Source organism: Ammospiza caudacuta, chromosome 2 (genome assembly GCF_027887145.1).
Source record: "Ammospiza caudacuta isolate bAmmCau1 chromosome 2, bAmmCau1.pri, whole genome shotgun sequence".
Taxonomy (NCBI): domain Eukaryota; kingdom Metazoa; phylum Chordata; class Aves; order Passeriformes; family Passerellidae; genus Ammospiza; species Ammospiza caudacuta.
Genome location: NC_080594.1, coordinates 54,186,965 through 54,202,032, shown reverse-complemented (window position 1 = coordinate 54,202,032; position 15,068 = coordinate 54,186,965). Strand labels below are relative to the sequence as shown.

General features: G+C 35.4%; 1 protein-coding gene across 4 annotated transcripts in view; it reads right to left on the bottom strand.

The window, feature by feature from the left end:
• The window catches only part of NBEA (neurobeachin), a 453,368-nt gene that overhangs the window by 335,462 nt on the left and 102,838 nt on the right, over nt 1-15,068 (bottom strand). For all 4 annotated transcript variants that reach the window (XM_058800580.1, XM_058800578.1, XM_058800579.1 and 1 more), the window contains exons 8-10: nt 13,363-13,509; nt 5,939-6,136; nt 5,405-5,538 (exon numbers count right to left, since the gene is read on the bottom strand). In XM_058800580.1, coding sequence (XP_058656563.1) covers nt 5,405-5,538; nt 5,939-6,136; nt 13,363-13,509 — 479 coding nt within the window. The remainder of the gene's footprint in view (nt 1-5,404; nt 5,539-5,938; nt 6,137-13,362; nt 13,510-15,068) is intronic.

Genomic DNA, 15,068 nt, shown 5'->3' with positions numbered 1-15,068 from the left:
CTTAATTCCAAAATGGCTTTTAACATCTATTGATCTAGACACATAAAGATACCTCAATCAGCTCAGGTCTGCAGGCAGTAACTCTAACTTCTAATCCTTCTGCATTATCCAAGATTACCACCATAAATAATAGAGTTGACTGCAGTATACAGTAATTCAAATCTTGGGATAGCACACATGAATGCATCATTACACCTTCAAGCACATTAAAAAAATCCAAGTACCAGAGAATGCAGCAGTTACAGAGAACCATCTGTCAGGTACATAGAGGTGCAACGAAGTTTGAGATGAATCTGGTACAGAACCACATTATTGATAAAAATTAACATAATAATTGAATATAACTAGCAGTTTGCCCACATTGTTATGCAGGAAATTAAGTAAGTAAAAGATCTGTAATATTTTAACTCATAGAAGAACTATAAAATCAAAATGGAAGGTTTTAAAATTCTCACTGCATGTACAGTACTGAAGATGATCACCCTACCTGATGATCAGAGATAGGCAGAAAACAGACTACATGCTGGTCTGTGTAGTTGGGGCCTGTGTTTTGGGGTTTTTTTGGGGAAGGAGGTGGGGAATTGTATGCTATTTATGGCTTGGGTTTTGTTTTGTGGACTTTTTCCCCTCAGAGAAGTTGCTTAGACTTAGGTGAAACTTTGTTTTTGGAGGAGGAGATGGGAATGAAAGTGCACTAAGAAACAGCTGCTGCACACAACAATGGTTTCACATCTAATGTTTTTCTCCTTACATATTATGCCAGAGAGCATCTGATCTGGTTGAATTCTCAAACTTTCCCAGCCTCTTCAAAACTTCTTTTCCCCCACAATTTCAGACTGACCTCAAGAAATGTGTATCTAGATATAAAAAATCCAAACTGAAGTAATGTATTTTTCACCTCAATATTGCATTCTAAGAATTTAATCTGCCTAATTTGGAGGACTGTATCCAGAACTTTCAACAACTTTTAGGGATACCCAATTTATTTTTTCACCTTGGCAGCTGAACACAAATTAAACCTGAAGATTTGAAATATGAAAATATTTATCAGCAGAAACAGGTTGCCAAAATCATTCTTTTTAAAAGGTTGACAGAGGGAAAATAATATTAATTAGAAGATGAAGTTGAACAATTTTTCAAACAGGATTTAACAAACTTACCAGCAACTAACATGCATCAGATTGCTGCACAGTAATTGACATTACACATTAAACTTGCAAAATTCTGTGCACTGGCACACAAAATTTGTCTCCATTCTTTCCTCCTTTTAACACCCCTAGATATAAAGGATACTTCAGCCCATTCCTACATCTCTTCTATATCATGCCCTTCCTAGAAGGCATCAGTTTGTCTGCAGTGGAGCCAAGATACAGATAGACAGTGAAACTATATATGTCAACCAACACTAAATCAGACAACTATGATAATTACTGAAAATACATCTAATTTCTGGGGAAAAAATCCAGTAGTTTAACATTATTAAGCGGGAGAAAAAAAAGGTGATAGACCAAAGCATGATGATGCAGAACCTCCAGTGGCTACTGTTTAGATACTGTTTAGAAGTACCTTAGGAGCCAGGAATTTGCACTCTTAGGATAAAAGTGAAATTTGCCTTGGCTTTTTGGTTGTTTGTTGCTGCAGTTTTTTTTATTTTATTTTTAAACCACTACACAGATCATTTTCTCTAGAATCCTCATTCCCATGATAATTTTCTCTGTCACATTTGCCCTAATATAAGTTTCATCTTGGATCATGTATTACAAAGTTACCTGTACAAATTACCTTTACAAAAGGCACCTTTAACTAAGGTAGGCATGTTGCTTTGGAGATCTAAGTATGATTATTAATTACAGACAATTTAACTTGAAGAGTCTGTATAAAAGAGAATAATACATGTATTTGTTTTGTCTGACTCTCTTTGGGAAAGAATCCTTTATAAAGATAAAAATCCTTTATTTGTATTTGCAGCTTCTCCAAAGTAATACAGAGAAATTGTATGAGCAACTCCATCACAGGTAATTAGTATGATAACTATTGAAAATTAATCATAGCATAAACAGATAAAGTAGTATTAAGGACGATCATAAACCAACAATTAATGTTTCCATGAGCTACAGCTATGGCAGCTCTCTAGTGCTTCCCTAACTTCCAGTTTACATTTTTTTTCTTTCTGTAAGAAAGAAGAAGCGAAAGGCGAAGGGATTTTTTTCTTATGCCTCTTCAATTGTTTTCTGATAACATGTGGTGAAGCTAACAAGACAACTAATCAGGTCTCATTCAAAAGCACGAGTCAGCTGAATAGGTCTTGTGTGAGAGAACTAGAGAAGAAAGTCACCTCTGCTTACAGGCAAAACATTTTGTGACACAGACTCCAGTAGTAAATTAGCCACCCTTAATAGTCCCTGGATCTTCTGGAGTATGCAGAGGTACAGCAGTTTAGTAGTTTTCAACAGATTTCTACTACGTGTTGCAGTGGTTAGATTTTCATTATAAACCCGTGTGCAGGCAGACTGATTTGGCAAATCACATTCCAGCTGTCACAGTTTGGGAAAATTCAAGCAACTGATTTTATCTGAGCACAGCTAGGTCACACTAGTGATGTAAAGTTTTAGGTGCAATATCCAGCACTCTTCTCTTCAAAACAGAGAGGGAGAGAATTGCCAGCACTCAACAGTGCAAATTCTGAATTTTACACTGGAGGCAGCAATGAACTGGAATCTTGGCTTTCCATGAGAGGCTCAAAGGCAAATGGAAAAACCTCAGGAAGGATTACTTCCAGACCTACTCTCAAATTTAAATACCTGAGCCAGCTGTGACAAGAAAATTATTGAAAGACAGGATGAGAGGACAGGTTAGGAACGTAGGACACCACATGGCATTCATCTTATTTGCCATCATGAACTTCAAGATAAATTCAATTAAACTAAAGAGATTGAGAAAAATTATTGGAAACTTACAGATTTTTCATATTAAGCTAATAAATAAAATCAATCCATCAAACTAATTCCTGTCAAGTTGGGTTGTTTCTGTAGAAATCAATAGGAACCCTGCCTATTTCTTATCAAACTATAAATCTTAGAAAGTAGATAATCTGTAATACCTATCTTGCTTATGAAATATAGATAATTTTGATAATTCTTTTATTTATGTTTAGATGGTGAGGTTCTGGGTTTTGCTAATAAAACCCTTCTAATATTAAAAAAAATCCAAGCAAAAAATCAAATAATTGAAAACCCTGAGCTTTTTAAACAGTTTGATATTTGCAGGAGAGAAAGAGGTGAGAAGGACTCAGAAAAGCAGTAGAACTGGGAAAGTTCTCTGTTGCTGTTACAGAGACATACCTGTATACAGACAGATATAACTCAGCATCAGATACATAAGGAGAGACAATAATCTAATAAATAAGGGGTAACAAGGAAAGGACTCATTAAATGCACTGCTTCCCTTATTCCACTCCTCAAATGATCCTTTTCATGTATAGCATTCATTCCCCATTAGCTCCTTTCTTTGATCCCAAAAATATTTTCTTCTTTTATTTGCCTACTTCCTTTTTCACTTCCAACATTATTTTTCTTAATACTTATATCTTATTAAATAACATATGAGAAAATAATGCACAGACACCAAAACCTATAAACACATAAATTACATCTCATCAAGCAGCCATTTGCTTAAACATTTTTTCAATATGTTCTGGAGTTACAATCACATCCTCTTGCATTATGCATTTGTACAATCATATAGCACAATGAATTACAGATCTCTTTTTAGAATATAATCTAATTATAGAAGAAATTCATTGACTTATTAAAGACCAAATTTTTTTCTACTTACAGTTCAACTAACTCCAGAAATGTTCTGCACATTTGCAATTGAACACTATGAATGTTCTCACTCACTGGGTAGACCACACACTTGGGAAGAATTAGTCTTTATCTCAACTTCTAAAACTTACACTACATTCGTTCTTCATTTTTAAACAGATCTAGTTATTGCTTTGTCGCCTATTACAGATTCAGCTCCTTAATGAATTTAACATACATTTTATTCCTATGTGGAGATACATACACACATAACCTTCCTTAAACTAGAATAAAGCATTTCAGTCTTCTGCTTTGCCAGTAAATAAAAACATATGGTGATGTTTTTTTCCCAAGCTTATTTCAAACCAAGCATTTCTTTTTTTATTTCCCTTACTTTACAATGCCTCAATGCAAAGTACATCCTGCAAAAGAGACTTAAATATTCCAGTATTACAGTTGGTTACAGTAACCAATACACAACCACTTTTCTGTCTTCTAAAATTGTTGGCAATTTTAGTATTAGTTAATTTTTTTTTCAGTTAAGTATTTTTAACTGAACTATCTAATGCAATAATAAACATCCAGAATAATTAATAGAAAAATATTATAAGCAGGAAAATAAGCTGCGTGCTCAGCATTACGCACCTGTTTTGTCACCTAATCCAAATAGAAAAGCCAGTTTATTTTGTCCCTAAACATTGCTTTCTAGCAAGCTTTAGTTACAAACAATTCTCCAGGGAAACACCATACCAGTTGTTCAGCATTATCCTTTCAGATTTGTTACCCTCAAAGATTTAGGCCAAGCATTTTTCTGGAGAAGTTTGGCTATCCTGTGCTGCAGGAGAGGTGCCTGCTGTAACAAGCACGTGGCAAGAGATCTTGTAAAAATAACCATAGCTGAGTTGATGTTGAGAGAAGAGTCACCGTGCCAGCAGATATTTGAAAGACGTGCAGATGTGGTATTTAGGGATGTGGCTGAGTGGTGGACTTTGCAGTCCTAGGTTAATGGTTGGACTCCATGATCTTAGAGGTCTTTTCCTAAAAGATTCTATGACTGAAAGTCAGCATGGATATCAACAAACTCCTAGGTAGTCTTTTTCAACATATGTTTTTAACATCTGTGAAGACTTTTTAACTTAGATGTGTCTTCCATAGCACCAGAGGAGAAACTTCATGGGTCCCAGCTTAAAATTCTCTTGTTATGTCCCCAGTCACTATTGCAATTGTAATATGGTCACAAAATGCCTGCTCATAGCTTTATGACTTTCTGACCACATATTAAATAATTTTTGAATGCTATGAAGTATGAATTCAAATGACACAGACTTTGAGAAGGTAAACAACATTGCATTTAAGGAAAAGCATATTGAGTTCTTTTAGAAGTTGGGTGAACTGTTGCAAAACTATTCTTAAAGACTCTAGAGTGATTTGAATTCATTACTTAATTGTATCAGTTTTGTACAGTAAACAAATTTTTTTTAATTATATTTTTAAAAGAAACAAGGGTAAAATGTAGAAAAAATTAGAGAACATGCCCACAAAAAAAAAGGAAAACATTTTGTAAGCTTAATTTGTTTCAGTCTTGGTTAAAAGAGGCTTACCAAACTGTTGTTTCCACCTGACTGTCGTGCAGCTGTCGATTGTCTAGCTGGGCAAAGAGAGGAAAAAGAACCTGGATCCCTCCAATGGAATGAATTGCGCTGTGAATGGAGTGGGTTACAATAGCTTTCACATCCTAAAGACATAAAATAAAGGAAAAGCTACAATTAACCTCAATTTTAAAGGACAGTTAAAAATATAATTCTGCAGCACTTCAACACCAAATTGAGTGCAGACTTTTAAAAATTTTGTTTCAATACTTATACTTCAACTATAATGACTACACTTAAAAGCAAACATTAAACAGAAAATTTTCAGTAACATGACAAACTGTGCCTTATAGTAGGAAGTCTGTATTTCTTATGGAATATTTTTTTCCTTGCTTTAGAAAGGGAGCAAAGAAAGAACAGTTCAAGTGAAAGTTATATTAAAAGCTGACAGAGCACAAAAGATCAATCTCTGTACACTAGCAGACAAATCCTCTGTGTGATGTTCAGCCAAGAGTAATCACAGAACATCAGCTTAGCAGCACCAACCTGAAGCATGAGGGCATGGGGGGAGTGTACAAAAATGGAAGGATTCTCCTTTGGTGAGGATTCAAGGCATAGCTGAGCATCAGTGGCCTTTGCATTATAGGTAAAAGCGATGCTGCTGGCGAGTTTCCCATCATACAGCACTTGTTTATGGTGCTCAGCCAGATGAATGTCACTCTCGGATTTAAACTTGAATGTGCTCTGAAAAAGACCCAAAAGTTTTACAAAGTAATTAATTTAGACAAATTCCTTGCCACAAAAGATGCAAAAACTACATTGGACTTGAGAGAGAATAAATAAACTACTAAACTTTGCTTGCATTTACCAGTAGTCTAATGCTACTGAACAATGAGATAGATTTGTTTCTCTTTAGTCTACATCACATCAATGTGTCAACACATTATTTGGTATTTTACATATTATCTCTCTTTTTAGCATCAGTGTTTACAAGCTTCAGAAGTAACTATCTTAAAAAAACACACACTAACCATAAATATGTTAAAATAAAATTTAAGCAAAAAACACACTAAAAATAAAGAACAAATTAAATGTGCTGCATTTAAGTTCATATGAGCTCACTCAAATTAGAATATAAAATGCTATACTATGTTGATTAGAGGAATAGTTATTTTTGAACAATATTAAAACCCATGCTTAATTAACAGTCAGGAGTATACTCAAATGAGCCACTTAAAATCCAAAATAAATCATAAATGCCACATTTTACATTAATTTTTTGCAAATTCAGAGCTTTTCCAAGGAAGACTGAAAATGAACATATCATGATTCATATCTGATCTAAAATTAAGTTTTTTGGCAACACTGAAAAATCAACAAAGCACAAGAAGATAGATTTCTGTCTTTCTGCAAAGCACTGTAAGATCTACTTGGCATATAATAATTGCATATAATAATCATTTAACAGTGGCAAAAAACCAATTAATTAGTAGTAACACAGTACAGTGCTGTATTGATACAAGGAAAGCAAATTTATTAGAAATGACCACCATTTTATTGCAAATGAAGATACAAATATATATATGTGTGTGTGTGCGTAAATATATACATATATAAAATGTTACTGCTAAAATATTTTCTGAGTCAAAAATAATTCATTTCTGAGATTATACATGAATCATTTCCCTTGCTTTCACTGCGCATAGTGATCACAATTCTCTTTATCCCTTTGGTCCTACCAAACATCTCCTTTCTCCCACAGTCTCCTCTTTCTCTGAAGCTACTGGAAGTATCAGCACTGGGGTTTTTGTTATCCATGCTAGAATTAAAACAGGCAACTTATAAGCTATTGGCTTCTCTTTCCAAACAAATCAGAGATTCATACCATTGATGTAACCCCATAAACCCCATCCAGCCTTTTCAGAGCTCTCAGGGCTGCTGGAAACCCTGAAAAAAATTATTTTGATTACAGCAAAACAGTGGGAAAGCCCATCTGCTCAAGTGACTGACAGCAATAAAAGGTTTGCTGACTGCACCCCTGTGTATGTGGCCAGAAGCTGAGCAGGCTGGCCACCTGACTGGAGCTGCTGGAGAGCTCTTGGAGCACATTTGTCTCAACCTTGCAGCACATTTGTCTCAACCTGTCCCAGCCTCGGTTATGTCTGGGAGAAGGGAGGCTGCAATGCTGAAAAGGTACCAGACACAGACCCCATAGCAGAAACCACAACCAGGAAGGGCAAATGCATGTAAATGGCAAATCTGTGGTTCAGTCTGCGTTTGACAATGAAGGGTAGCATCTTCAGCTGCACTAGGAAGGATGCTGCCAATAGGTGGAGGAAGGTGTTGCTTCCCTTCTACTTAGTGTTGGTGAGGCCACACCTGGAGTTCTGGGCTCTCACAGGGAGCCAGGCACTTACTGGAGAGAATGCAATGAATGGTTACTAAACACAGAAGGATTGAAGCATCTCTCATATGAGGAAAGGCTGAGAGAGTTCAGACTCTTCAAACTGCAGAAAAGAAGCAGCAGAGGGGATTTCATATATAAATAACAGAAAGGAGGTCTAAAAGAAGATGGAGTCAGACTCTTCTCAGTGGTGCCCAGTGGTATGACGAAAGTCAATGGGCAAACCTGGAACAAAGAAGGCTCCCTCTGAACATCAGAAAACACTTTTTCACTGAGAAGCTGCCCAGCAAGGTGACAGTCTCTGTCTCAGGATTTATTTAAAAATTGCCAGGAGATAGTCCCAGGCAACTGGATCTAGGTGACCTTTATTGAGCAGGGAGGACCAGAGGACCTCCAGGTTCCAGTTGCTTCCTATATCTTCAGCCACTCTGTGATTCTGTGATTTGTATTTGGGTTAAGAGTCTGTTTTGTAGGGAAACTCCCAGTGGTCCCCACTTATTACTCTGTTCAAACTGCAAAGCTGTTTAGAACCAAAGAGACTTCTTTCAGGGTGAAACTCAAATATCCTGCAATTGGCGATATTCATTCAGCCCAAAGGATCAGACTACAACCAATCCAAAGTAAAAGCACCAATATAACACACTGTGAGTACTCAGTCCTCAGCACTAAATGGTTTAATCCAGAAATATGTTCCTGTTGTGCTACACTACTTACTGAAGTAGAAATTCCCAAAGAAGGAATATTATGCTCAGAACATGAGAGAGCTGGCTCTCTGTTGATATGGCTGCCTAGATTTCACTTATCAGGAAATGACTGCTACAGATTACAGATTTGTCCTGTGGAAGGTAACATTTCACCTCAGAGGGCATTTTAACTATAAATAGAAATCTTTTTGCACTTTCTGCAGAGTAATTTCACTGATTTCCAAAGACATCTACAACATACTTGTTCTATATTTTAAGGTTTTACCACATGAAAACACTTATTACCCTGAAAATCTTCCATGCCTCTCAGCTTTTTCAGATTCCAAAGCTCATATATGGAGTTTTTCATAACTTTGCTGTTTAAATAAATCAAGGTGTTTCAACACAAAATCTTACCATTTCATTACCATGAAATCTTGCAGTGTTCTAAACCAGTTAGGTTAAATCAATTTTATACACAAATTTTGACATTATTCTACCTCCTCATTGGCAGTGTTTAATATGCTGCAAGAATTTGAGATCACTATTTGAAAGTCAGACACAAGTTTTGAATCAACATTATACTGCCTCACACATTTAGCAGAAAAAACAATTAAAGAAATATTCTGTCATCATCTAACAAAAGTGATCATAAATTGGAAATTCTGGTCCCCTAATCTATAAGATTATTGTAACAGAATGTAAAGAGAGGTTAAAAATTCTGATATATGATACAACTTTATTACTAGCATTGATCCATAAGAAAAGAAATTCAGTATATGCATACTGTACTGGGGACTTGGGAAAACACATCCACAGGATGGTAGTAGAGGCTGTTGTGCATATGCAACTCTGAGGTCTGGCACATGTAGTGTGAAGGCATCAAGACAGAAAGAAAGAGCCATGGATTTAAAAAATTATATATAAGGTAAAAATACACATATAGCATCCATATAAAGTATGTTTGTGGCTCCTACTGGAATAGGAAGTAACAGAGAGAGATGAGCATTACTCCAGCACTGTATTCTCCAGTAAAATAATCTGTGCTTGATCAGGAACTGCTTGAATACCAGCAGCTCTCCTCCTTCCTTTAGCAGCAAGACTGCAGCTTTTTTTATTTACTATTCACTACACATTGCCCTTGTAGGTTCAGCAATTGTGCATAAAATATTTTCTTGTATTATATAATTGGTTTAAGCAAATCTGAATTTTTGGTGCTTATTTGCGTCGGTGTTCATGAATTACTGTATTCTTACTACAACCTTATGTGACAAAAAGATCATTATTGCAGCACTGATCAAAAACAAACTCAGAAGCAACATATGGAATGATCTGATAACTTGCTTTAAAATGCCTATGGGAGGGCTAGGAGGAGTGGCACAGATTTGACAGGGCTATTAGAACGGGGCTTTGAGAAACATCCCTTTATAGATAGCAGCAAACACTGGTATCAGATGCATCTCTTCCTCTCACATTACCTCCCCTGCCCCTCCATTCTGTTTATCAGCCCCTCGGGATCCCAGCACAGACAGACTCTCCTCTCCTTGCTGCCTCAGAACAGGGATGGGCAGCAGGGAAAGCACAGTGAGAGCAAGGATGCTCCTCTCATTTCCTTTTTCTTTCTTCAATCTCCAACAACTGAAAGGATCCACAGAGTATGTAAAAGTCCTGTTAGCAATGGCAATGCTCAAAATGATTGTGCTTTATTAAAGATAAAACCTAGGTATGCAAATATTGAATCGTAATATGTTTTACTAAAAATAGTTTCAAATTCCAAGATATATTATGGATTAACTTGGGAAGACTTAATGGGGAAGAGACAAATCATATAGTTCTATTGCCAGTGTATTTCCTCTCTTCCCCTTAAACATTTGATTATGAGTAATTTCTTTGCAATAGCTACTCAGAGTGTCAGTTTCTCATCATTGCTTTTCACACAATGTAACCTTTTCTTTTTTAAAGAAAGCCTTTTGCTACAAGTGAAAATGTATTATTTCAAACTAAAACATCCATTTGCTTAACAAATAAATTTTTATATTAGGGCATGCTGGTTATAACCAAATGCACTCATAAGAACATGCTGAGCAAGATCAGCATGGAAGGACTATGAACTTATTCTGTGTTACTGTCCTCTGTACAAGCATGTCACGTGCAATAAATAGTATGAACATTATATATAAATATACAACTATTTGATACACATAATAAGTAAGACTTATTTTAATGACTTCTCTAGCCAGTCCTAAGACCTGCTGCTTCTACCTGCACCACAGAACGGGAGTGGGACAAGGTGCAACAGATTAATTTATATCTGTAGATCAAGCTCTCACTTTTCCTGAACTTTGTGGCTTTGGTGTCATCCACAACATTATTTACTCTGTATATTAACAGATATGTGCAAACTGTCCTGTATGCATTATTATTATTATTATTATTATTATTATTAGTATTAGTATTATGCAGATTTCTCTGTTTTCCAGAGGTTTTAATGGCAGTCATGGTAGACATGGGGCATTATGAATGATTGTGAGGGGAGCTGAATGAGAGGCAAAAGCATAGTCCCCTCTCATGAGCAAAGTAGGTAGAGGAATGGTCACTTCCCCTAAAGAATCAGATTCTCAGATATAATGGACTAAAGTATGAATTTTAAATCAAAGGAACTGCCATATACTGTGTTAGAAAGGAAAAAAAGATCTGTATGAAGATATTTTCAAAAACATCTCAACTATTTTGAATAATCCTTCTTTGGCAGAAAAGTTTGGCACAACTGGAGTTTACAATTGACCTAGGGTCTTTTTAGGAAGGGTTGAACTGTTGATTTTCCCCATACACTAAGAGTACTAACAATTAGAATGAATAGGAAATGTAGTGAACTGCTTAAGAAAAGTTTTGGAAAGGCCAGTTTGCATCAGCAAGTTGAGTAAGAGCAAGAACATGATCTCTAATATTCAGGAAAACAAGCTATATGTCAATTGAGGCTCCCTTAGACTATTAAATCCCATCTAAAGTATTCTGAACTGGGGCACCTTTGCACCAGCACAGAATCTGAAAGGATTTACAGAAATAACCTTAAATGAGAAGCGAAACAGGCAGGCTTTGAGTGAAAGCTAGAGTTGGTGCCCTGAAATCTCTAAACTACAAGACATGGTTCCTTTTCTGATTGTGAGTAGATCTTGTGTTGGAAAAGGGTCAAAAAAGTCTTCTGTTTTGTCTTATTTTTGGGGGGAATAAGAAAGTCAAAGAAATAAATGTTATTTCCAAGGTACTGCTGTGGGAGCCTGTTCTTTTTTACTGGTGTTAAATAATAAAATATATATCCATATTTTTAGACAAGGAAGAAAATTCCTTCAGAGAGCAAGGGGGCATTAACTGTTCTGTGTACATAACCCAAATCCAAAACCATGACACAATGAAAGAAGAATTTCAGCAAAATAGTAAATATAGATGACATTTTTAAAAAAAAATCACTAAGAAGCTACATGTGTGCAGAAATGCAGTTTAAGGGAAGCCTATGAATCAAGTAGGGCAATTTGACAACTGAAATAAGGTTAGAGCAGTAACTATTGAAAATGTCATTTGGCATGAAAGCTCATATCCTTATCAATCCCTTCAACAATCAGAAAATATTACATAATAATTTGCACTTCTTAAAACACATGAAAGATTAATTCCTGTTTGATATCACTCCAGTATGTTTCTGCATACTGGAATCCTTTATTAATTTAATAAATTCATAAAGGTTCCTACATTTGTTGTTAAGTATAAGATTACAATTTCTTTTGTATGACCAAAAAATATTTGCCTAAAAAAATAGTGTATAAAGTTTGGAATAAAATACTCTTTGTTAGCACAGATGATGGACTTTTCATAACTGACTTAATATTTTTAGTTTCAAAAACTGTCATAAACTATTGGCAATAGACCACTACTTCTCCAAGTAATCCTGATATACATGTGCTTATTCACCCTACACAGATACATACCATAAAAGATATTTCCATCTGCTTCTGTCATTCAAGTGCTAGCTGTAATCAAATGATGAAGAGCATGCATTTTCTACACACAAAATTAGTACTATTATAATCTAAATGTTGATTTTTACTTATGGCTTTTAAAAATTTTTATTTTCAGTGTATATGATATATATTGAAAAACTGAAAGACTACTTTGGATGAAACCACAAATTTCAAAAATTAGAAAAAAGAAAACTTGGGAATACCTGATAGTATAAACTGAAATTCATTACTGTTTACCTAGGGTTAGATGAATTTTCAAGTATTATCTACAAAGGCATTTCTGCAGATTTCTGTGAAGTATCTGTGTTCTTGATGAAATAATACAATACAAAACCATTCCAAGACACATATCTGACCAGAGATCCAAGTTTATGCATGCATCATTAATTTGTCCAATCTTCCCCTCAATGTCAGTGACAAAGCATGACTAAAAAAAAAGCTCACCTTTTACCTTAACAGGACTGTGTGAAACCGTGCATTTGAACAAAATTGTTTTATTATGCCTTGTTGAATGTTAATCTGCTTTAACTCAAGATTTTAAACACAAACAGTAAAGAAGAAAGTTATTTCTCTGCTATTTAGTGCACCAAATACAAAATTTCTCTGATTATGACTCAAAGTAATTAATTTCCCATACAAACATATTTCAGCTATTTTTTAAACAAAACTTTCGTCTTTCAAAAAGATAGTAGAAAATTAGGGTTAGTTAGGATACTTGAAAAAATAGTCTTATGTTGCTGAAAGCAAATCACATTAAAAAATTCTACGTGATTCTACAAGGAATATTCACATGCTTCACATATCTTCCAACTATATCTCTCAATCATTTTATTTTTCCAGTTTTATGCTTTTAAAATCCGGTATTACCTTATATCCAGGTCCTAACTGATGTATTGCAAAAATCTGTGCTGGGTTGAGTGCTTCAGTGAACACATATACTGCTCCAAGCTGGCCACAGAACACTCTATTTGCATCAGCAGTCTCCGAAGATCCGAGAAAACATTTATCATAGCTCTGTATCAGAAAGAGGCAGTTAATAAAGAAATAATATTAATGCACAGCTACTAAAGCCACAAATAAAGGGAGACTGGAATTAAAAAGATAAACTGACCATTAACAATTCTTTATTACTATCCTGTGGTGAATAACTTAATTTTGAATACTAGCAAAATATTAACTGTAGCATTAACTGTTTTAGAGGTCCTTATGACTGGCTGCTAGGATTTGTTTTCTATTAATTGGTAAACATACAAGACAGAAAATGAGAATAGTACATTCAAGCACAAAATAATCCCTCCTATTGCCTTCTAGGAACGTGACACACTTGAACTTCCTCTGAGTAATTGTACACAGAGCTCCTACTGCTAATACACAAGAACACATTCTGGAACACCTTCTTCTTTCACTGCAGTGCCAATAGAGCTAAGCACCTCTAAAAGGCAAAAAGGAAACAAATAGAGATTTTCTAATTTGCAGGGGTTGCATATTTTCCCTCTCTGACCACAGCCTATTATGATCTGGTTTGACCTTAAATCCTCTTCTGTCTTATTCTATACACACAAGGGTTGTTATTTTCCATTCTTTCTTCCAAAAATTATCCCTCCCTTCTGCTGTTAACTATCCCTGCCTTTCTGTCTGTCCATATCATACTATTTCAGATTAGGAGTGATTTTTGTGGCTATTTTGCAAGGATTTGGTGAAGTTTTCAGGTGCTTTCAAAAAACCTGTCTAGAACAAAGACCTGAGAGACCAGAAAACATGATGCAGCAAAAAAAGGACAACAGGAAGAACCTCAAGGATCTTTGAAAGTTATTCTCTCAGCTTCCTTGAGTCATAGGTGCTTTATTGAACAGGAACAAGGGTCTGACATTACTTTTTCAGCTGAGCCAATAGAACCTGCATTAGCAAACTTGCTTTTTCATCTGGCTTAACTGCTGAGTTTTACCTTGAGGAAAACTTTTGTCAGTTTAGAGAACGAAATAAAATACGGTGAACTGTAACAGCAAGTGGTCTAGGAGGATAGGCTGTTAACAAGGAAAAGGGGGCTCAAGTGTAAGGACAGACGAAGATCTGGAGCTCAGCTTTAAAAACAGGTGAGGGAAGAAGTATCCAGGATTTTGTCTACCATTATCCTCCTTTGATTTACCTCTTTTATTTTTTTCCCCTCGGAATTTCTATTGTTTTAAGCAATTTTGACAAAATTTTAAAACTTCTGGCAAAACCTCTACATGAAAGTTGATTCACAAAGTCATATTCAGGATGCACAGTGCAAAAGATGAGTTAAACAGATTCCTTTGACTCCCGGTAAACCTAATGGCAAAATTAAAAAAAAAAAAAAAATTCAGTTACTTTATTCAAGTCCTGCTTAGCCTTGAAGGCTTTCATGACACTGTGCCATTACTGTCAGAAAGTGTTACATCAATTAATGTTGAGCAATTGCCCTTTTCAATGGTTATTTGAGGAACTTGTCAGAGATACTGATACCACCTTTTTCCTAGTTGATACTTAAATATTCTGAGACTACATTCCTGCTCATTTTAAGGGTATTTTCCTAGATTCCTCTTGTGACCATT